The sequence below is a fragment of the Danio rerio genome, chromosome 20 (genome assembly GCF_049306965.1).
Source record: "Danio rerio strain Tuebingen ecotype United States chromosome 20, GRCz12tu, whole genome shotgun sequence".
In the NCBI taxonomy this organism is placed as follows: domain Eukaryota; kingdom Metazoa; phylum Chordata; class Actinopteri; order Cypriniformes; family Danionidae; genus Danio; species Danio rerio.
In genome coordinates this window covers 32,117,950-32,143,619 of record NC_133195.1, presented here as the reverse complement: position 1 = coordinate 32,143,619, position 25,670 = coordinate 32,117,950, and the positions used below count along the sequence as shown (strand labels likewise).

The 25,670-nt window shown below is 33.9% G+C and overlaps 1 protein-coding gene across 7 annotated transcripts in view; it reads left to right on the top strand.

Annotated features, from left to right (window-relative positions):
* The window catches only part of ryr3 (ryanodine receptor 3), a 149,116-nt gene that overhangs the window by 15,370 nt on the left and 108,076 nt on the right, over window positions 1-25,670 (top strand). For 4 of the 7 annotated variants that reach the window (XR_012395819.1, XR_012395818.1, XM_009294774.5 and 1 more), the window contains exons 2-7: window positions 8,411-8,530; window positions 11,808-11,906; window positions 14,314-14,334; window positions 17,602-17,676; window positions 21,548-21,626; window positions 22,357-22,469. Coding sequence is in view for 4 of the 7 variants with exons in the window: in XM_009294774.5 (XP_009293049.2) it covers window positions 8,411-8,530; window positions 11,808-11,906; window positions 14,314-14,334; window positions 17,602-17,676; window positions 21,548-21,626; window positions 22,357-22,469 (507 nt within the window). In the remaining 3 variants the exon portion in view is untranslated. Of the gene's footprint in view, window positions 1-8,410; window positions 8,531-11,807; window positions 11,907-14,313; window positions 14,335-17,314; window positions 17,330-17,601; window positions 17,677-21,547; window positions 21,627-22,356; window positions 22,470-25,670 lie in introns of all 7 variants that reach the window. The other 3 variants (XR_012395820.1, XM_009294775.5, XM_068215650.2) reach the window with 2 other exon arrangements.

The window sequence follows — 25,670 nt, the reverse complement described above, 5'->3', positions numbered from 1 at the left end:
GGCAAGCCCTGATAATTAAAGGGGCTAAGCTGAAAGAAAATTAATGAAAATATATTCTGAATATTTAAAAAACTTCTTTTTGTTTTATTTATTCATTTATTTATTTATTTAAAAAAAATACATTAGAAGCATCAAATGATAAACTTGAAATGAAAAAAAAAAAAAAAATATATATATATATATATATATATATATATATATATATATATATATAAGAAGAATGTGTAAAAATATCACTCAATTTGTTTTATTTTACAAATAAATAAAACATTTGGGGCTGTGAAATGATTCGAAGAACAAAAAAATCCCCCATGATTCCCTTCACACATAATATGATTGATAATGTGTTTGGAGACACATAAACACATCATCTCTCAGTTGACTGAATGATTCTACAGTATTCTAGATTGGTGCAGACTGAGCATGTGCGCACATTTCAAAATAGCCTAGTGGGCGGGGCAATGTTGTGTATTCACCTTTTCTCAAGTTCATGTCAGAGGCAGAGCTGCATTTATTTGGCACCCAAGCACATCAGGAGCTCTCGGGTTACAAACGCTGAAGTCTTCAGACACACACACACACCTGTTCATGTCCTTAAAGACACGAACTGGACATGCTGGAGGAGGGCGGAGGAGCACCTGTGTTTAAACTCTATGGCTCGAACAGAGTCGCTCTGTCTTTAAGGTGCTCGTTGCATTGGCGGAAGGTCTACGATGACGTCAGGCATGTGAAAGATGGATGGATAATTGAGAGGTTTTGGAGAGTTCTGGTTCTTGGCCTTGTGGTTTTGATTAGACGTACCCCTCCCCCCGTCCTGACATACGCAACACCCCTATAGATAGACTGTGACTCTGGACTCTGGCTAGCTGTTTTGCAGATGGCTGAGCGACTCTCCCCTGGATCACTTTGCTGCAGATTCACCAGATTCCTTGGCAGGGGATCGAGGTAGACCTAAGAAAGGGAAGATCTCCTCTTTTAGATAAAGAGCACTCCCCTGCATTAGGACAATATTGCTGCATTGTAAATAGATCTAGGGATGTTTTTATGCCTTAAACACAAGCATATGCAACTATGTGCAAGGCTTTTGTGGATCTGTCTGTCTATCTTGTTTATGTGTCTAGCAATGTGTGGTGTGGTTATGTAAGTGTATTTTCTTGGACGTGTCTGCTTCTGTAAATTAGTTATAAAAATATCCTTCACCAAGTGTAAAAATGCTGTGCAATAATTAAAGTCAAAATGAGTTTTAATTGCCAAAAATCAAAGTAAAATATTAAATATTGTCTGTTAGTTAATTTTTTTTATCTAGAAAAAAATATATAAGCATTCAAATAGTGTCAGAAACAGAATAATTCAGTAGAGACACTCAAGATCAGGGATAAACCTGTCAAATGATTGTATAGTTCATGTTAAAGCTTAATTACAATAATCTTGCTATTTTGGAGATCCAGATCCAGTCCAAAAACATCATCTTTTTGCGTAATTTAAACTTTGAAATCAAAGCTTATAAATATCTATGTTTAATCTTTGAAAGCATGTTTAAATAATCAGTATTTCTCTGTATGTGCATTAATGCACCAAAAAAAGCTTTTCTGGAATCTTTTCTATTATAAGCTTTATTTAACTGAATTGATCAGAAAAGACTTTATACTAATGTGTAAAATAATTTCATTGAAAACAGCAAAAACTATTGCTATATATATATATATATATATATATATATATTTATATATATATATATATATATATATATATATATATATATATATATATATATATATATATTTATATTTATAGGGCTGGGCGATAATTCGATATCGATAATTATCACAATACAAAATTCTTCGATAAAACGATAATGACAGTTCGATAATTGCTCGATAATATTTACGCATTATGCGTAACCTTGCGCAAGCATTTTTAATTGGGTAGGCTAAATTGTCCAAGGTGTATGAGTGTGTGTGAATGAGTGTTTGTGGATGTTTCCCAGAGATGGGTTGCGGCTGCATAAAAATGTGCTGGATTAGTTGGCGGTTCATTCCGCTGTGGCGACCCCAGATTAATAAATAGAATAAGCCGACAATTATTTCTCTGTATGTGCATTTATGCACCAAAAAAAGCTTTTCTGGAATCTTTTCTATTATAAGCTTTATTTAACTGAATTGATCAGAAAAGACTTTATACTAATGTGTAAAATAATTTCATTGAAAACAGCAAAAACTATTGCTATATATATACAGCGGGGAAAATAAGTATTTGACACATCAGCATTTTTATCAGTAAGGGGATTTCTAAGTGGGCTACTGACACAAAATTCCTACCAGATGTAGCCATCAAGCCAAATATTGAATTCATACAAAGAAATCAGAACATTTAAGTATACAAGTTGAGTCATAATAAATAAAGTGAAATGACACAGGGAATAAGTATTGAACACACTTTACTTAATACTTTGTAGAAAAGCCTTTGTTGGTGATCACAGCTTCTAGACGCCTCTTGTATGGAGAGACCAGTCGTCTGCATTGCTCAGGAGTGATTCTGGCCCATTCTTCCACACAAACGGTCTTTAAATCTTGAAGGTTCCTTGGGCCTCTTTTATGAACTTTGATCTTCAGTTCTCTCCATAGATTTTCTATGGGATTTAGGTCAGGTGATTGACTGGGCCATTCAAGCAACTTGATTTTCTTTCTTTGAAACCACTTCATTGTTTCCTTGGCCTTGTGTTTGGGATCATTGTCTTGCTGAAATGTCCACCCTCTTTTCATTTTCAGCTTTATGGTAGATGGCAGCAGATTTTTATCCAGAATGTCCCGGTACATTTCTCCATTCATCCTACCTTCAATAATATGAAGTCTGCCAGTACCCCTTGCTGAAAAGCAGCCCCAAACCATGATGCTTCCACCCCCAAACTTAACTGTTGGTATAGTGTTCTTGGGGTGGTGGGCAGTGCCATTTCTTCTCCAAACATGATGTGTAGAATGACTGCCAAAAAGTTCAATTTTGCTTTCATCTGACCATACTATAGTTTCCCAATAATCCACAGGCTTCTCCAAATGCTGTTTCGCAAACTTTAACCGGGCCTCAACATGCTTTTTGTTCAGCAATGGAGTCTTGCGTGGTGAGCGTGCATGGATGCCATGGTGGTTCAGTGCATTGCTTATAGTTTTCTTTGAAACAATAGTACCCGCTGATGCGAGGTCTTCCTGAAGTTCTGCCCGAGTGGTTCTTGGCTCTAGGAGAACTCTCCTGATTATTCTTTGGACTCCTCGGACAGGGATCTTACGTGGAGCACCTGATCGTGGCCGGTTTATGGTGAACTTATGCTTTTTCCATTTCCGGATAATAGCCCCCACAGTGCTCACAGGAACATTCAGCATTCTGGAAATGCGCCTATAACCATTCCCATCAAAATGCTTTTCAACGATAAGACTACGCAGATCTTGAGAGAGTTCTTTGTTTTTACCCATCATGAAGTCTTTCCTGTGTGCCTCCTGAGTAATGAGAAGCCTTTATAGGCCATCAATTAGGACTAAAGCAGCTGATATCAATTAGTACTGATAGGGAGCAGGGTTTTTCTCTCAATACTGACAGATCTCCTGACTTTCTATGCCATTTTGCACCTTGTTATCTTCATGTGTTCAATACTTATTCCCTGTGTCATTTCACTTTATTTATTATGACTCAACTTGTATACTTAAATGTTCTGATTTCTTTGTATGAATTCAATATTTGGCTTGATGGCTACATCTGGTAGGAATTTTGTGTCAGTAGCCCACTTAGAAATCCCCTTACTGATAAAAATGCTGATGTGTCAAATACTTATTTTCCCCGCTGTATATATATATATATATATATATATATATATATATATATATATATATATATATATATATTTATAGGGCTGGGCGATAATTCGATATCGATAATTATCACAATACAAAATTCTTCGATAAAACGATAATGACAGTTCGATAATTGCTCGATAATATTTACGCATTATGCGTAACCTTGCGCAAGCATTTTTAATTGGGTAGGCTAAATTGTCCAAGGTGTATGAGTGTGTGTGAATGAGTGTTTGTGGATGTTTCCCAGAGATGGGTTGCGGCTGCATAAAAATGTGCTGGATTAGTTGGCGGTTCATTCCGCTGTGGCGACCCCAGATTAATAAATAGAATAAGCCGACAAGAAAATGAATGAATATATATACAGTTAATGAGTTAGATATATACCCAAATAAACATAATTTAAAGTATCTATTGTTAAGAGTCAGACTTATAATTCACTTTTATTGGGATTCTGTATTACAACCCAATAAAATAATATAAGGATATATTAAACACTAGTAAAATTATTAGTCAGAATAAGCTTTTATTGCCAAAAATAAAACAGGAAATATGACTTTCAGAAGTGATGTAGTAATTAATGTAGTGTACAAATGTATCATGCCACTGATAAATATGATTGAAATCACTTATTGTATATGGGATATTACAGTACTATCGATGTACTAAAAAATACAGCATTACACATGATATTATGCTGACTGATAAATAGTGGCTGTGCTTTTTTTACAGTATGCACACTTGCATCTAAGAAATTACTGTTATATAAGGTAACATTAAGGTTATTGAAACACTGGGTTAGTACCCAGTTGTTATACAGTTATTGTGTTTTCGATAGTAAGTGCATGTAACTGTGAAACTGGGCTTTAAAATATTGTACCATAGATAATTCCAAAAACAATATCCTCAGCTTCATGTTGTTCTATGACAGGGGTGTCCAACCTTAGTCCTGGAGGGCCAGTGTCCTGCATAGTTTAGCTCCAACTTCCCTCAACACAACAGCCTGGAAGTTTCTAGCATACCTAAACAGCTTGATGAGCTAGTTCAGGTGTATTTAATTAGGGGTTGGAAAAAATATGCAGGACACTGGCCCTCCAAGACCTATCCTTTTCTTTTCTATGACTTTATTTCCTTCGTAAACACAAAACATCTCTTGAATAAAGTGTTTTTTTGATTCATACAGTGAAAGTCAGCGGAATCCAAAACAATAATGGACCTTGCTGAGAAAAATCTCACCCTTACAATGTAAAAATGATATTTCAAAGCTGTAAATAAAACAAAGATCATTGTACTGAGTCTAGAAAGAAAACAGTGTTTCAGTCTTTCCACTTCGGCATGTCATATTCAATTCAATATGTCGCTCGCTTTTTCTTTATGCACAAACCCGACTATCAATTTCCAGGTGAAAATAGCTTCTAAAGGAAATGCCACACCAATTTTATTCATTGTAGATTTGATCAGAAGCACAGCAATATGTAAATGTGCTTGCAGTCTACTGTGAAAAACTCTGAATAGCTTTCGTTGCTCAGCAGACTCAACTGATCTGGATCATTGTTTAAAGTCAAATACAACACTGATTCTTTAATTTGTCAATGGAAAGACAAGCATTGACAATATTTTCCAGATCCTAATAGCCTAATTGAGCCGGAATGATCTGGAAATGGCTGGCAATTAGTTTGTCAATTCTGTAAGCTTGAGTTTATATCCAGTACAGCTCTGCTTGTACAGCACGCTCAGTCCAAATGTATTTGCACAGAATATCAATGTGAGCACATCTGCTCTGTGACCTGCTCTCCGTTAAAGCCAAATCACAAAATAAAATGCACCCCCAGCTACTCTATAAGCGTCTACTGATATGCTGTTGCCGTTTTCTGGACTGCTTGATATTTGGGTTGATTTTTTCTATTCTTTGACAAATAGAATATTTTACAAAAAATGCAATTAACAGTAATGCTGTGTGAAAATAGACTTCCAAGCAGGCTTGTTTGTTTACATCAGATGTTGGTGTGGTCTTTAATGTGCTACTAGATGCTCTAGTGGTTTACTGTCAGTTGCTCTTATCATTCTTCAGTTTTAGCATAGCTAAGACAGCAGAGTTAGACAGGCCACTTTAATTAGCATAACTCAAACCCAAATGCACCAAGGATATTATGAGTCTATTCAGGGATGCTTGCTCTCCTCTCATTATTGTTGATAGATCCTGATGAATGAAATATGAAATAGGAATGTCCAGAAATGTGACTGTTAAAGGAATGGTACTGCGCTGATGGTGTTCGTCTGAACCATGGCAACCGTCAGCCAGGATTAATGCCATACGTGAGCTGGCACAAGAGGAAAGGAGCGGCACTGGGACGCAAATAAGACAGAAATCAATATTTAGCTCCCAAGACAGAATGAGGATGTACAGAGATTCATTGTGGGTTCTAATGACATAAGTGTCTCCACTCTTCTTCCTTTCCTCCTGTGACAGTTTTGGGATGATTTAGCTGTTGTTCCATCAATACAATTAATGCAAACTTGTTTAGTTATTTATGACTTGGAATTAAAGGCTGTATTGTTACATTCTCTCCATTTTTTTCCATTGACTTGGTCATACCAGTACTTAAGAAAAAAGAAGAAAAAAAAAACATATATATATATTTTTCTTTTCTTTTCTTTTTTCTTCTTTTTTCTTAAGTACTGTTATTAGTTGAATAAGTAGTTGAAGTGATTAGCCCCCTTTTAAATTTTTTATATATATTTTCTTGATCTTTTTTCTTGAGGCTTGATCTCTCTTTTTTATTGAGGAATTCTGCAATCATCAACTGCACTGTTTAACCTTCGTCATTTACCATAAAAAAATGTTGATTATTGTTATTTGAGATCTTCATGACCCCAGAGCTATAAATGCCATATATACAGATTTTTGAAAGTTTAAAGCAATGTGTTTGCTACGTTTGTACTATTTGTCTTAAGTAAAATTACCATCCATTGAGACTATAATCCCCTTCTCCTTTTCTTCGAGGCATTCAAAATAATTAATACATTCTCTCATTATCTGCATGATTTATTGTGACTACTCTTATTTTAACTTTTAGCAATTTATTTTTTTAAAAGCTAATTAATTAAACTAAAAAGTAACATTTAATCAAAAAACATGATTGATAATAAATAATTGAAAATCAGATATTGCTTTTCGAAATGTGGCTCAACAAAACCAGTAAAAAAGAGCAAGCTAATGGAACTGTCCTGTACAAAACTGAAGGGTACCAACATAATTTTTTCAATATATATAGACATAATTTTTTTCTTTTTTAAATATTCCCATTGTGTTAAATAATATATATATATATATATATTTTTTTTTTTTTTTTTTTTTGGCTGGAATAATAGATTTTTTTTCTGATTGTTTATAGAACAAGCCACTTTTGACCTTCATTTGGGCATGTTTTTGTTCTGTATTTATCTTTTTTTTTAAATAATTTTTTTCAGAACGAGTTGTATACACAGCAATGAGTAGAACATAAACAGTATACAGTATTTTTGAGGGAAACAAAAACAGAAAAAAAGAGCAGTGTGGCCTAATTCAAAACAATATTGCAACATCGCAGTCTGCACAGTTAAGGATAAATATACTTATAATTAATGCCAAGACAAAGGTCAAAGGAATTTCCCACAGCTTCTGAAATTACTTGGATTTTCCTTTTAATATACGTCTAATCTTTTCCATATTTATGGTTTCTTTAATCAGGATTATCCAGTCCTTGACAAGAGGGGGTTCTGTCCGGACCAATTTATTCATAACTATTTGTTCCCCAGCATCAGCAGAGGTTGAGCATGTTTTTGTTTTAAAATAGTGTCACGCCCCCCTCAAAAAAAAAAAAAAAAAAAAAAAAAAAAAAAAAATATATATATATATATATATATATATATATATATATATATATATATATATATATATATATATATATATATATATATATATATATATATATATATATATATATATATATGTGTGTGTGTATGTGTGTGTGTGTGTGTGTGTGTTATCTGTTGTCTTAGACTTGACATATGTCAGAGAATTAGATTTATTAAGTCTTACCTCCCTGACTCGCCATCCCTCTTTTTAACTTCATACAAAAATCTATCAGGAGGCATGCTTAGTAAGATCACCATCATATTTTTTTTTTACTTTAGATTTGTCGACTTGCAAAACTCACTGTGTGCCGTCACATAAAAGTCTGTTGTCTTGGCTTCACAATGCCTGAGCGGCCCATTAGCAGCAAGTACTTTTTTGGGTAAATTGGGTCTAGCGATGCCCCTGGTCACATGAGTTCATTCCTAAATTTAGCTTTTGCTGCAATTTTACAGTAGATCATACAATGGTGTCAGCTTGGGCGTGGCTTTTTGTTTGGCTGACTAATAGCAGACAGGGAGAGTGGTCAGGAAACCTGTTTGAAAACAGACCGCATTTTCAAAGTTTTTTAATGTTGGTTTCAGTTTGTTAACATATTGATATAACCTTAAGTGAAAGTATTTAGAGTGTCTTTGCTTTCCTATGCAAGTTAAATTCACTGTTTCTGTTTCTACAGGAAGATGAGGTGGTGCTGCAGTGTGTCGCCGCCATTCAGAAGGAGAATCGCAAATTCTGTCTTTCAGCAGAGGGACTCGGCAACCGCCTGTGTTATCTAGAGCCCACATCAGAGGCCAAGGTAAAGCTTCATGTGTTCTCAGAAACTAATCACAGACAAAATAAAAATTTAATAGTTTCATTGGTGTCAGAACATATTTTATTAACAGTAATACTTTTTTATCATTTAAATAAGCGCAATATAAAATACCATTATGGGGATGGAGACAGAAATACAGGATTGGAAAATTTGCAATCTTGAAAGTACAATGTTTACATTTTTGCATTTTTTTTAGCAAAAAATAAATGTTTTCAAATAGTGTTTTTATAATTTATGAATTTCTATTTAATATTGAAGTTCTGATTTTCTAAAAAAAATTAGAAATATGATCACATTTAAATAAGTACATTTATAAATAATCTATACTTTAAAATGTAAAAAACATAGTCTTTTATATGTGGTCAATATATATTAATTTTATAATTGATTGACTTTACAGAAATAGTATTATATCAAGATAAATATCATTGTCAGGATATGTGATGATTAATTTCATGATGTTATATTTTTGTCATATTGGCCAGCCCTACTTCAATCTATCCACAAACAGCAGTGCTGATCACAGAAAGCAGTTAATGGCACCTACAGTAGTTACATATACACATACACCTTGTTAGTACTGTATGTTTTGTGTTCGATGGAATACTTTTACAATGCAAAAAGAAAGTAACATAAAATAGTAAGACAGGGAGCCTTATATTGGTTGGAAGTTATTTGTCTTCGTTATGTTGTCCTCTAGCAATACATCAAATCAATGGGAAGAGATTCATGTAGTTGAAAACCATGGCAACAGCAATTGATCCTAGTGTTGTGCGCCATACTTTCCATGCATCGGGAGGCAAAGCAGTAGATGTGTGAGCATCTCTATGGTTATGTGCACTGGATCTACTAAACCCAACCTTGCTTATGCTCTGAAACAAAATGCGGATAGGCGGATATATATATACATACATATTTCTTCATGCATATGAAACAATGAATCCATATAGATTCACCTGCAGTGTTTGTGTGAAATGGATAACCTTCAGTGGCTCTTAGCCGTCTGGTGTAATTGGCTGTGTGACGAAGGAGATAAAAGTGTCAGCCTTTACTATACTATCATGCTTTACCATCACCCTGCTCTCTCACATATACCTTAAAAGCTATAAATGGAAACACATTTTATGGGAAACACGTACATAAAGGTTATGGATCATATATGCTTTGCGGGTCATAATCAAGGGCATATTATGGACTCTCATGTGTGCAGATTTTATACGTGGGACGTCATTCCAGAGGGTGCTAAGTGTGACCACTCAAGATATCTCTCTCTCACAAACACACACACACACACACACACACACACACACACACACACACACACACACACACACACACACACACACACACACACACACACACACACACACACACACACACACACACACTTGTTTTTTATGTTTTACGAGGACCATAGCCATAATTTAATAATATAATAAAATGTGTTTTATAATATAATAAAATGCTAATTAAATGACCTTACCCTCCCCCTTAATGCAAACCTCACAGGAAACCTGCAGCATATTTTGAATGTTTAAAAAACCCTGTTAAGTATGATTTTTAAACATTTTGAATTACAAAAACACAAGGCATATCCCCAAAAATCATCTTAATAGAGTAAAACTAGGTCATATCCATGTTACTATACCATTTTGTGTCCTCATAAAAACTTAAATAACTACACACATGCTGCTGTATTGTGTGTATATATATATATATATATATATATATATATATATATATATATATATATATATATATATATATATACCTTTCTTCTGTTAAACACAAAAGAAGATATTTTGAAGGAAGCCGAAAACTTGTAAACATTAACATCCATGGCTGGAAAAACAAATGCTACCGAAGTTAGAGATAACCTGTTTCCATCTTTCTTCAAAATATCTTCATTTGTGTTCAACAGAAGAAAGAAACTCTTAAGGCAGGGCTATTCAATTAGTTTGTCATGGGGGCCGGTGCATGAAAAGCATCCTAGGCAAAGGGCCGGAGAGATATGACTTGCAATATGAGTGATAACACAACTGCATATAAAAGCAAATATGCTGTATATCTTTGCTCCTTAACACACCCACGTTGGCTTTTTCTGCATTAAAATGTTAATATATTGTATTTTAAAACTACATAATATCAGTGACATTGTACAACAGACTTTTTTTTTTTCAGAGCACAACAAAAGCAGTGCATTGCTGAAGTTGGCTTCTACATTCAGACACATTCATATGTCATGTTTTGAACTGCAAAACAATTAGGAATACAAGAATTATAGATTTTGGTTGTACAATTATATAGTCTGAAGAATAATAATTATGGTTTCACTGTTATCACGTTTAATGTAAATTCAAGCTTTATATTAGGTAGGTAGCTATTTAGCTATTATTTATTCCGTGCTACAGAAATGCAGCTTAGAGAAGACTTTATGATTAATAACTGATTAATTAAATCGCAGTTAATTGTGAAATCGGCTAATCGTTGCATCCCTATTAACGATATCAGTGCATTGTACAAATAGCCTTTTCTACAAACATGTTTTCGGCTGCTCGCACTACTCGCTTATGATGACTTACGCTCTGTGCAGCCTTTAACTGCAGCTCTTGCTGTTATTGAACAGACGCACGTAACTTCAAAACTATAGCGGCCGTTTGTCGACTGAACTAAATTTATTTTTGATGTCTGTCACACTGTTTGGAGGGCCGGAACAAAGTGCCTTGGGGGCAGGATTTGGCCCGCGGGCCGCCAATTGGATAGCCCAGTCTTAAGAGTTTGAAAAAGTAAATGATAATTTTTGGGTGAGCTATCCCTTTAAGACCCGCAATGTCATATGTCATCACAACTCAGGGTTTATTTGTCTACACTGAGGAAGATGTTTGTTATTAAAGGATTTATAAAGTATAAACTCATTTAAGACCGTAGTTATCAGTAGGTGACAGAATGTCCACTTTCCCAGGGCAGCTGAACCAGACAGTCGAGGGGCTTTAAATAGCAGCCCGATAAACAGATGCAGGGTGGGAGAAACTTCTCTAGACCAAGGGTTGAGCTCAGCACTTGCCCATGTTAATCCTCGCTGACCTCTCAAGCTAATCCTAATGAGCACATATCGGAAACAAAACATCTATATGGGCCTAACGGAAGCCTTGCGTTTGTAAACATCACCAGTCTACCAATTAGAAGGGCTTCTTCTGTAATCAAATGACAAGTGAGCAAAGAAAGCACCCACACTATGTCTGTTTCTCTCCGTCCACAGTATGTTCCTCCTGATCTATGCATCTGTAACTTTGTGTTGGAGCAGTCGCTGTCTGTGCGGGCTCTGCAGGAGATGCTCGCCGGCCAGAGCGGTGAAGGAGTAAGTAAACAAATCACTTCCATTACAGGGTTACTATACTGGATAGATCACTGCCTTTTATAATCATTTACAACCTTTTAATTTGGGAGCATTTACCATGCCAATAGTGAAGCATAATGGTGCAGAAAAGGTGAATAAAAAGCTAAATTTATATTGATGAGCAAATGCTAATCTCAGTGATGTTTAAGCATTATTGATTTTTTTTTTATCATATACTCTTAGAGTAGAATTATCTAATGTTATGTCAGTTGTTGTTATTAGAACATTTTTAATTTTGAAAAGAACAGAAATGGAAACCACGTTCTCTCCAGAATTCTTTCCAGTGCAAATTGTAGAACTGTAGCTGGAAAATTGCATACACTGTAAAAAATACTGGGTTCAACACAATCGATTTGTGTTGGGACAACATGTAGTAATTAAGTCAACTAATTCATTTTTAAAAATTATTTATTTTACAAATTTAAGTGGATTGAAAATAAAACTATTAAGTTGACCACCAAAAATCTCAAGAATAGTGTTGTTTTACCTTATTGCATATTAGTAGTTGAAACAAACAACACGTATCATTTTTGAGTGTATACTGTACACTGCCAATCAAAAGTAAAGTCAGTAAGATTTGTTTTTGTCAAAATATAATATATATTTATTTTTTTCTGACACATTTATAGATCAAAAATGACTTTACACATATAAAACAAACACAAGCACTTTTTGTATATATATGTTTATTAAGTTTTTGCTTTTATATACATATAAACAAATAATAATAAATAAATAAAATAAAATAACATCCTTGCAAAATAATGATGATCCAGTGACAACAACAGTTAAACAAATGACCAACAAAACAAAACAAAAACAAGAAACAAACGAACAAGAAGGTACAGTTCAGCTCACATACACAAATAGGGCTTTGCAAACACTAGCTCTTTTGAACTTTTAAATGAATCGATCCTCCTGAAATAGATTGGCATCATGTTTTCTGGAACAAGCAGTGCTTGTTCTATAAATGTTTGTTATTTTCCTTTAAATTTTTTGGAATTTTCAGAAGTGTTTGTTAAAATCTTTTACTCAATGGATCAATCTCAGGCTTTAATTATAATAAAAGGCGCAAGACTTGGTACTTTACAGCTCTGATAAAGAATTTAAATCATATAAAGCTTGACACAGTCACAAAGAAATGGAAAATTATTCATTTAAAGTTGTTGGTTGCATCTAAAAAGAATTATCTCAAGTTTATTGCAAAATTTAGAGAATTTTGAGAGCATGAGGAGACTTTCGCAATATTTGCAGTGCTTCATTGATGTGAGTGGAGCTTAATATGTCTTTTGAAAACCTTTGCTCGCTAAGACTCTCTAATTGGTGGAATTTTTTATGAAGAAAAAAAAACTTTAAAAAATCCAACAGTTTAATAAGCACATCTGTTTGGTATTTATAATATCAATACAATTTTTTTACCACTAAATTGTCACATTAGAATCACTATGATTTATTTATTTAATTAAGAAACAAAAATACTAATTTTACAATACATATACCACTTTTTACACTTTTAATTCAACTTTGGTAAAAATGCTTTCAAAAACCAAAAAAGTCCTACCAAACTGTAAAAAATGGGTTTCATACAATTCCTTAATGTTGTCCTAACACAAATCGATTAAGTTACCCTAATAGTTTTTACAAATTTAAGTGGATTGAAAATAAAACCATTAGTTGTGCCCAAAAACCTGAAGAATTGTGTTGTTTCAGCTCATTTTAAATCAGTAGATCAAGCAGCAAAAGTAATTTTTGAGTGTTCATAGAGTTCATTAATAAGTTAATAAAGGTGTAGCTCTTCTGCATTCTATATGACGTAGGGTAATGAATCATGAATGATGATACATATATTGTGCACTACTGACCGCAGATAAATTGCAACTAAAATTGACATTGGCAGATTCCAGAAATTGCTTTATCTTTCCAATCTGATAATAATGCAAAACCATTTTCCCATTTAAACATAGATTTACTAACAAATGCCGGTGAGGTATATATTGTCATAAATTGATAAAATATACTGCCATGCTGTAAATGTCTATGATAGTATGGTACCTCACCTTCTGCTTTGCTTTTTTCATCATCAGTAGAAAGTGAAATGAAAATTCTTTCTGTTTTGTTATTATTTTTATAGCTAAATGTACATTTTAATGAAGTGATTTCCAGTGTTTTGCCTATGGTCTACCTCATCATTTAGTAACATTCAGTTCATTATATCCTGCAGCTCACTTAATGTCAAACAAGGCAATGACAATGGATTTAACTAAATTTGGTTTTATGGTCAGACATAATGTACTGAATGTGCTGAAGTGGTGAGGGTTTTCCAACTGCCTTCTTTAATCATGTCTGTATCTCTGTTCGTCGTTGCAAGAATCCTGATCATGAGCAATGGGTACGTTTACAATTCATCGACCATCAAGTATGCATGAATGTCAATCCAAATTCTGTAAAAACAAACAAACAAACAAACAAAAAAAACTTACACAGTACACCTTCTGCTCAGTGCCCCAGTGTGATTTAACTCATGGCATAACCCCACTAATACAGATCTCAATGCTAACCCTGTCAGAAAATCAAGGTGTCTTTCCTTTAACTCAAGTTTTTTGTCTCCCTCTCTCTGTTTTATGTTATGATTGAGAGTGTGAAAATGTTCCTGTGGCCCAAAGAAGATGAATGAACTTGTCAAACCCAGAACCTAGTGGCCCTGAATTATGCAAATCCCAAAATAAAATCTACTGGCTAAGCATGTTCTGCAGAGGGCTATTTGAATGCTTTATTCGCCTTCTCCCTTCAGCACAAAATGGCATGCCCAGTGTTTTATTTCATGTTTATTTTTTTCGCCACAGCATTTTTAAAATGAGATTGTCACAGTGTATATTTTATTATCTCTGTGCTGTGTTTCTGTTGTGCAAACATTAATGTGTAGGTGAGAATGAGTTTATTTGGAGAACCAGTTTAAATTGTAATACAGATTTATGTCAATTATTTAACCAAGTTAATGTTTTATACATAACCATGTATTTGTTTAAAACCCTTTTTGCCTTTTTGGGTGGATAATTTGATGTTTTGTGTTAATGAACAACTTATGTGTTTCTTCTTGCATTTGAGCTCTAACACTGTCAAATTTCAGGAGTACCAGTGACGAGGAAATGATCTGGAATGTCAATTCCGGAATGAATGATTCTTGGTTTATGAATATGCCTTTTTTTTTCTTTTTTTGGTCTCTTTTCAATTTTTTGTTTCTTCTTTTGAATGTTTTGCTTATATTTTCCAGTTCAGAAATAGTGTGCTATGCTACTTTAGTAATAAGACTTAGTAAAAATAATAATAGTAATAGAATGAATATACGATATAATAAAATTATTTTATACTACCATTTAAAAGATAAACTTTTGTGAGATTAAAATAAACAAAAATTATTTGATATAAAGATGCATTAAAATTATCAAAAAATGAAATAAATGAAAGAATGCTGAAAAAAGACCAAATATTCTGGCCTTTCAACCCGTTTACATGGACATCAACAATCGATTTTAATTTAGGACAATACTCTGATTAAGTGTCTACCATGTAAACAGCGATTTTTGATTAACTTAATCTGAGTAAGGTCATATTCAAACTAAACAGAAATCAGATTAAGGCATGCTGAATTTAGTCGCATTAATGAAGTGCAGTACCGACATGTAAACACCTTAATTAAACTATTACTGTCGTGTAGGATTTTCACTGCATTTTGCGACAGGATAGTCTATACACACACGGCTGTTTGACTCTATTCTCTGCACCTACCGAGTCAGTAGGTGGACCACAGACACCTGCATTGTGAAATGTCTAGTTTTTTCCCCTTACGTCGTGTGGTATCAGATTCCATTAAAACAATACTCTTCCAGCAGTTCATACTTGCAATATCTTGTTTGTCATGAATGAAAGTGAAAGTGCCAAACTGCAATGAAAGTCGACAAATTAAAAATGAAACTCCCGAATTAACATGAAACTGGAGGACATGTGGATAGCGTGGTGACACAATGACATTAATCTACTTCTGCACTATAACATGTAAAACGGGATCATGAAAGGAACTTTTAAAAAACAACTCATTTAACACCTTAATCATATTATTGTCTTATTCGGATTAAGGCAAATAATTCGATTACTGACGTACATGTAAATGAAGTCAAGAAGAATGAAGTAAGTTCTATATATATATTATAGAATATACTCAAATATTTCTCACAAATGCAGTTATATATCTATCTCAACTATGTCTTCTCATAGCTGAAATTTTCTGTCTTAAAACTTACATAAAATATAAAGGCAGGATTTTGAGAAATAAAGACAGAACCGCAAGACTTACAAACTTAAAATTGCAATACCATCGTCAGATTATTTAGAATAGTAAGATAAAAAAAAATCCTAAATGCATGGTGCAAACTATGTAGCTTCTATAGAAAAGTAATTTTAAATTGTAATAATATTTTACACAATTTTACTGTTGTGCAATATTACAAAATTACTGCTGTATTTATGGACAAATAAATGCTGCCTTGGTAGATGTACACTTCTGTTAAGAATACTTTATTTCCCAATATTTTGAATAGTTGCTTATACAGTATTTATAGTTGAAATCATAATTGTTATTATTTTTTTTCGATAGTCTACAGAACAAACCATCGTTATACAATAACTTGCCTAATTACCCTAACCTGCCTAGTTATCCTAATTACCCCAGTAAAGCCTTTAAATGTCACTTTAAGCTGTATGGAAGTGTCTTGAAAAATATCTACTATTATTTACTGTCATCATGGGAAAAATAAAATAAATCCGTTATTAGAGTTGAGTAATTTTATTATGTTGAGAAATGTGTTGAAAAAATCTTTTTACCGTTAAACAGATATAGGGGAAAAAAACAGGGGGTTAATAATTCAGGGAGTTTAATAATTCTGACCTCAATTAAATCAGTTTGTTTTTGCATCAAGATGGCCTCTTACACTTTTTCTTGAAAATCCAGCTGATGTTGCCATTATTTGGAGTTTTTTTTTTATTTATCATGAAAAAAAAAAGAAGCAATCTGTCTAGAAGTTGTATTTTCAGCCTGAACATGAATCTAAACTGTGCAATATCACAGTGCCTTATAGCCAAGGACTGTGGTTTATCATCTGATGTTTCAGCAGACAGCAGGCATACTCTTACAGCAACAGCTGGGAGTACCAACAAGTTTCAGCTTTCCTCTTTGTCAAAGTCATTCATTTTTGGAGTGCCAGTGAAGAGTTCAAATAGCATTCACTCAAACTCAGACTAATGAACAATATCACCTTCTTTCAATGACAAACATATTGAACTAAGAGAAATATTTTTTTTCCTAATGCACTCAGAGGCTTATAAGACGGGTGAGTATGAGGTATTTACACTTTTCTTCTTTTTTCTTGTGGGCCATTTTTGCTTTTTCAGGCTGTTTTTTTCCCCACATCTTCTTCACATTTCCTCATCTATGGTACAACAACGAAATTTTGGTCTCGTTCAAACAACTGAATGAGAAGTTTCCTTTTAACATCCACCCAGCATGTTTTTCCCAGTTTCAGTGACTCTTTAGTTTAGCAGTGAGTGTCTCTAAACCCTTGCGTTGGGGTTTGCTAACTGCGTTTTGCTTTCTCTTCTTCAGGCAGCGCAGGGAGGTGGACATCGGACACTGCTCTACGGTCACGCTATCCTCCTCAGGCATTCCTTCAGTGGAATGGTGAGAATGCGCCACACAAATTGAAGCCAGTGGGGAGAAGGATTAGGCAGCCTGTCACAGCTTACAGCTCACACAAGTCAACTTCATGATCAATGACTCCCTGCTGTATATTAAGGGAAGATAGGGATATGTGAATATGTCTGAACATCACAAACGACATGACTGGCTTATACTTCGATAGGATGTTTAGATGTTTGTATGATCAATAAAACGTAAAGGGATAGTTCACCCAATAATTAAGATTCTGAGGCTATAAGTTTACAGGACACAATGATGTTGACTAAAAGGAAACATTTCTCCATTGCGTTTTGAAAAAGTTTCAGTATTTGCTCACCACAACAGTATTTGCAAAACTGTTGCGGTATTTGGCTAATAAAGTGGGTTGGGCGCCAGGGGTTAAAAGAAATCCCACTACAGTTTCTTAAATAATTTAATTAAATGAATATTTTAGCTTCAACAGATGCATGGTTGAATCAAGTAAACCAAATCAAATATTCAATCAACAAACAGATCAATATATTAATAAAGAAGAAAACAAAAACAAAAAGAACAAGCTTTAACTTCAACACATTTTAGTTAAATCCATAAACCAAACAAACTTTAATTTCCAGGCCCAGGCACAATACCTATTAATTACCTTTTACAAAAAACAAATATATGTTTACGCTAGTGCTGTAAAGCGATTAACCATGATTAATTTCATCCAAGATATAAGTTTGTATTTATTTATTAAAATTTTTTTAATTAATTGTTAACAAAACATACAGGCTGAAAACTCAAAACAATGAAATATATCAATTCAAATACCCCCACCCCCCTCCCCTGCAGTCTCTTGAAACTGGGGTATCCAATGAATAGAAGTTAACAGAAAAGCAAAAACAAAATACAGAGTCAGTATCAGTTATACAAAATAAGGCAGTCATTCTGGATTCTTATCATTGCTTTGTGCAATAAACACAGAGATTTTGTCAGCAAAAAGCAAAAAGAAGTCCAGATCTTTAATGTACTCATTTGTAAGTTTGTATTTACTTTTTAATAAGTTTAAATAAGTTTATACAGTATTTACTATATATGCAGGGCTTGACATTAACTTTTTTGATCACCAGCCATTGTGGCTAGTAGTTTTTCCCACTCACTATTTTCATTAGCCACAATTTTGTTGTTGGGAAAATATATTTTATCTGCAAAAATTTGACTTTGGCATGCTAAAAATTACATTTTTCTTTTAAAAATGTTGTGTTATGTCCACATGCTTCCTCGTTAATTTAACTTTTAAATTTATTTCACATGACTTTTTAGGGCTCAACACTAAAGATTTACCTATTTTTTTCCTCTAGCCTCACCAAACTAATTATTTCCTTGCCACAGATTTCAAATAATGTGTTAAAATAATATAGCATTGCACACACACTTTTTATTCAAGAAAAATGTTCTTAAAAATACAATTGATATTTAAAAAACTTGTTCTCATTATTTCTGCAACTATTATACAGTTTGTCTAGACTAAAAGTCCCAGATTATCAGGTAATTACAGATAGATGGAGAGTTAATCTCCTATTAAAGAAATAATTGTAAAGGATGATAATTAAACCATATTAACAAAAATAACTGCAAGCAAAAGAAAGCAGGTGAAAACTTGCTGAAAACATTCTGTGTGCGATAGTGAAATGATGATCACATACATTCGTTTAACGTTAGGCTCAGCAGGAATCTGTTAAAAGAATGATAAAAGTGAAAGCGGCAACAGGGGCTGCATGCAAAGAATCTGGAGCTCTTAAAAGCAGCAGGTGGGTGCACGAGCACCTTTTTTTCAATCTATTTTAAAGAGAAACAATCACACTAGTTGCAGTTCCAGGCATAGTTCTTTTGCACAAGGAAGCGGGAGGTTTTAAGCACTCGCGCATCTCATCAGTTGTGCCTCACTCACAACGCCAGTGAGTGAGGATTGCCTGTGTCTCACTGTGCGCCTGATCATCCTCTTATTCGGTATTCACCTGCTTTCTTTTGCTTGCGCAAACAGTTATCAATCGTGCTGCTTCCCGATTCTAGGATCACATTTGCATGCATATTGACAAACAGTCTTACAATACTGAACTTTAGGGACGAGGCAGCTTTGGCAATTAAAAATTATTGTAAACCAGCCAAAGTGGCTAGTGGGGGTGTCTGTCTAACCCACCACAGCTAAAATCTACCTGCTTTTGGTGGGTTAATGGGTGTCAATGTCAATGTATATATACAGTATGTGTGTGCACTGTGTATATTTATGCATATATGTATAAATACATAGACATACTGAACATAAAATACAAAATATGCAAAATGAATATATATATATATATATATATATATATATATAATTTGTATTAATATAATATAGTTAATATAGTTATTATATAAATAAATTAATATTATATGAATATATGTAGATATAAATATATACATTAAACAGTAAAGTCATGCATATATTTATATACACAAAAATATGCACAGTATGCACAAATCATTTTTTTCAATTTTACATTTTATTTTGGATGCGATTTAATAATTTGACAGCACTAGTTTACACATATCTGCCAAACAGCCAAAAACACTGTATTATGTATGCCAGCCCAGTATTTGGAGCTTTCTTCTTAGTAAACAGGACCTGTAGGGAAGTGGCGACGTTCCGTTTATGTATAATTTGCATCTACACTTTTGGTTGTAATGTGAAGTAAATTCACACTTTGCTGATGAAGCTTTTGGAAACCGTTAAACAACAACAACACTACCACATCTCTGCCATTGTTTGTGTATGATGATGTATATTTTAAAAACTTGCTTTTGCATGTTGATTTGTATAATTTATTTATATTGCATAGTGTTCAATGCTTTGAGAAGCTGCTTTTAAAGGGTCTTATTAAATAAGTTTATTATTTGTTTGCATATATCTTTAATCAACACTCCTCTAACGTAGGCTTTTTCAAAAACATCCTCTTTAAAAGTTATGCGTTTTCTGTCGGTCAAATGCTGTTGAACAGGAGGAGCGTATAAAACTTTTCCAATTTTCCAATTTTCCAATATTGCATAGTGTTCAATGCTTTGAGAAGCTGCTTTTAAAGGGTCTTATTAAATAAGTTTATTATTTGTTTGCATATATCTTTAATCAACACTCCTCTAACGTAGGCTTTTTCAAAAACATCCTCTTTAAAAGTTATGCGTTTTCTGTCGGTCAAATGCTGTTGAACAGGAGGAGCGTATAAAACTTTTCCAATTTTCCAATTTTCCAATATTGCATAGTGTTCAATGCTTTGAGAAGCTGCTTTTAAAGGGTCTTATTAAATAAGTTTATTATTTGTTTGCATATATCTTTAATCAACACTCCTCTAACGTAGGCTTTTTCAAAAACATCCTCTTTAAAAGTTATGCGTTTTCTGTCGGTCAAATGCTGTTGAACAGGAGGAGCGTATAAAACTTTTCCAATTTTTAGCAGAAAATGTTTTTGAAAATGTCCCTTGAGATTCTTTCTTCTGTTGAACACAAAAGAAGATATTTTGACAAATGTTGGAAAGCCACTGACTAGTGCTTGTGTTTCCTACTATGGATGTCAAAAATATAATTTTTTGGCCTTTAACAGAAAACAGAATCTCATACATATTTGTAGAGTATTGTAAATGGGCAAGTTTGTTTTACCCATTTGAGGGTAAGTAAAAGATATTAGTTTTCATTTTTGAGTCAATTATGCCTTTAACTATACATTATGAGGTACTGTATAGTGAACTTCAAATTCAAGAGGTATTTTCCCATAATGCATTAGGCATAATGACTAGGATCTTATTTCTGCTTGATTTATTAATAGAATTGATTTACACTTGTTTCTTAAATTTTCCCACAGTATCTGACATGTCTGAAGACTTCCAGGTCTCTTACAGATAAACTGTCTTTTGATGTTGGTCTTCAAGAGGATTCAACTGGTAACATCAGAGCTATTTTTATTATTTGTATAATAATGTAGTATTTAATATTCATTTAAATGTTTACATTTGCATGTTGCTTTTTAATTATATATTTTTTCTGGAATTCAATATGCCAATATTTAAAACGCCAAAATAACTGTTCTTTTATTAGTGTTAAATTTAATTATTACATTTTATTTGTTATTTTGCTTAGTTAGTTTTATTCCACTTTGTCAATTAACCATAACACTGAGCTTTGACGTAATTAATCTAATTAATTACTTTTATTTTATTTAATCTTTTTTAGATTTAATATTATTATTATTAACCAAAAAAAATAATAAAAATACTGAACAACAGCTCACTTAATGTGTGCAGTGCGCTAAATCGATGTGCTTCAAAAATAAAAATTGATGACCCAATTTTCATTTTTGGATTAATTATCCTCCTCAGGCCTCCTTTTTGCTGTGATTGACATTTGAACCATAGCTAACAGATGCAGTGCTAGGACTACTTCCCAAGCTTTGAAAAGAGAGCCAAATTTAAACTTAGATATCGTACTATTTTTGTGTATTGTGTCACCCAGAAAAGAGGATATCCATATCAACATCTAAGTTTCCGAAGGTTCTTATTGGTGATCCCAGTTCATTGAGGTCAAAGGTTGATTGGGTCATTGACAGCTGTAGTGCACTGATGAACTGTTTCTTTATTTACATCTGCTCTGCATCCTCTATTTGTACAACAAAAGGGGAAGCTTGTTGGTGGACAATTCATCCGGCATCCAAGCAGAGATCAGAGGGTGAGAAGGTGCGCATTGGAGATGACCTCATCTTGGTCAGCGTGTCCTCTGAGAGGTACCTGGTGAGTACCTGCTGGGAATTGAGTTTAAGAGAAATTCTGTTTTTTTCATATTACACCAAGGGCCTGGCTTACTTAAGAGGGCAAACCAGCATAAGATTGCATACCCGTAAGGGATTAGAAGTTTTGCAGATGCTCGACTGAGAATCTGCATAATAAAGAATAGAAAAGAAATGGAACATTTTGGAAACAGATACACACAAAATCACCAAAAATGCTGTCTAATATCTCAGGCCAGTAGATAGTGATATATCAGCAGAATCTCACGGCAATTCGTAACTTTTTGATTTAGTGGCTAATTTGTATGAATTGGTACGATCTAATTCGTACAATTTAGTACGACTTGCTCATCCCCCAATGACGGTTAGGTTTAGGGGTGGGGTTAGGTGCCATGCCTCCTTTTTAAAATCGTACAATTTCGTACGACTGAACTCATTACTTCGCACCTGTTCATGTTCAGTCCTGTAGTCTGCGATTGTTGTTTTGGTCGTCAAATACTCACATACCTTTAGACTAAACATGTAATATGCATGCGCATATCGTCACCTTTTGTATTGTTTATACAGCCAGCAGCTAGCTCTCTGTAACTCTCATATGGTTGCCCACTGAAGCTAAGCAGGGCTGTGGCGGTCAGTACATGGATGAGAGACCACATGGGAAAGCTACTGTAAGTTGCTGATGGAAGTGGTGTTAGTGAGGCTAGCAGGGAGCGTTCAAGCTGTGATCTGGGTCTTAACGCCCCAGTATAGTGAAGGGGACTCAGAAAGCAAAGACTGCTCAGCGAGTGCTGTCTTTTAGATACCTCTCTGTGGTCGTTAAAAAGCCTACAAAAAGAGTTGGGGTTTAACCCTGGTGTCCTGGCCAAATTTGCCCACTGGCCTCTGTCCAACATGGCCTCCTAACCATCCCCTTTTCATAATTGGCTTCATCACTCTGTCTCCTCTCCACCAATAAGCTTGTGTGAGGTGTGCGGTCTGGCATCCAGGTGGATGCTTCTCACTGGGGGTGGATGAGAAGATTCCCCCAATCTGTAAAGCACTTTGAGTGTCCATTAAAGCACTATATACATAAGCAATTATTAGTAGTAGTATAAAATCTACACTTTAATCCGCATTTTCATTTCTTGTGTAAGTGACCAATATATACAAATTTTTGCTGGGCAAAGAAACTGTATTTATATAAACAATAAATCTATATAATACACATAAATTATGTCAAAATAAACTTTTATTTTGGATGCAATTAATCTTTGCCCGGCACTAATAACAAAAAAATTCCATATAATTTTGTCATATAGTCAGTATATATATTTTTGTACATTTTGAAGCTTGTCAGATGAGGTACTTATAAATTGGCTTGTAAAAGTCTAATAATCCATTCCTTTAATGGACCCTCAGGTACCCATAATCCCTTTCACTTATACAGATTTTTAGGTAAAATGCCAGATTTCACCAGAAATGTTAACATTGCCAGTAAAATACCAGTATTGTGCTCTGTGTGAATGTAGAACAATCAGAACACAATGTTATAAGACGTCAACTCCTGGCCAATTATAACACTCATACGCAGATGTCATATTTACTCTGTGCTGTTTGATGCACTCTTGTCTCTCACACAGACCTCTGTGTAGCCATATATAAGCATTAGTGTTTTGCTTAGCTGCATGCAGCGCCTCTGGTTTCAGATGCTTGCGTCATTTTTTCTCCATGTACAGCAGAAGTCAGAATTATTAGCTTTTTTCAATTTGTAAAAAAAAAATAATAATTTTGTTTTATTTTTTTATATTACCCAAATGATGTTAACAGAGCAAGGACATTTACACTGTATATCTGATAATATTTTTTCTTCTGGAGAAAGTCTTGTTTGTTTTATTTTGGCTAGAATAAAAGCTGTTTTTAATTTTTAAAAAACATTTTTAGGTCAGTATTATTAGCCCTTTAAGCTATATATTTTTTGATAGTCTACAGAACAAACCCTTGCCTTGCCTTGCCTTGCCTTGTCTTGTTAACCTAGTCTTTGATTGTCACTTTAGGTTGTATAGAAGTGTCTTGAAAAATATCCAGTAAAATATTATTTACTGTCATGATGGCAAAGATAAAATAAATCAGTTATTAGAGATTAGTTATTACAGCTATTATGTTCAGAAATGTGTTCAAAAAATATTTTCTTTGTTAAACAGAAATTGGGGAATAAAATAAAAATGGGGGCTAATAATTTGGGGGGTTAATAATTCTGACTTCAACTCTATACAAAACAACACTGCAGAGTCTCTAGAATAATTTTTGGTAGATGATGACATAAAATTAATCTGTATTTTTAGTCTTTTTAAAGCCAGCTTTCCTTTCTAACCAAAAGCAAATCTTTTTAAAGTACACAAAAAAAGAACAAATCCCAATTGTAGGAGGGGCTGACTGTAATATTGGTAACCAGCAATAAAAAAGCAGATTATAGACATCTGATCATTCATGTGGGTGTAATGCTCGCTACGTCAGAGTTCGTTCAGCAAATGTTTTTCCACAACCCATTACTTGCATTAACACTTCTTAGAAAAATCCCTTGTTTCTCATGCAATACTCTGAAATGCACTTTTTTGTATTTACTGGTGAAGTCATTACAGTAATTTCATGACAATTTACTGGTTTTACTGTTTAAACGGGGCTAATGGTTAAAATATCCCAGATAAACTTTTAAGCGTAAAAGTTCTTCCAAATATTTTTCATTATAGTTTAATTTGTGTCTGGCAAGATGGTTTCGGCAGATGTGCTGACAGTTAATATACCTCTTTCATACAGAAGGAGACCGTCAGGTTTAATCAAGTACGTCCTCGTGTTGACGTGCTGAGCCTGCCAACTGAGCGCTGAGCAGAGTGGACGCACTGACAGAGAGAAAGAGAGAGAGAAAGATGTTTTATCTCACACTCATGGACCCACTTCCCACTTCTGTCTTGTTTAAGGATTATATCTGACCAGCGGGGTGGTTTAGGTATTGGGGTTTAAAACCTTTATTAATGCACTGACCTCGAAACTCTGAATAGCAGTGCATATACATACTGTTGAAGCCAGAATTATTAGCCCTCATGTTGTAGTAGCCAACCTGTATATTTTCCCCCTAATTTCTGTTTAACGGAAGGAGATTTTTTTCAACACATTTCTAATGACTGATTTCTTTTATCTTTGCCATGATAACAGTACATAATATTTTTTT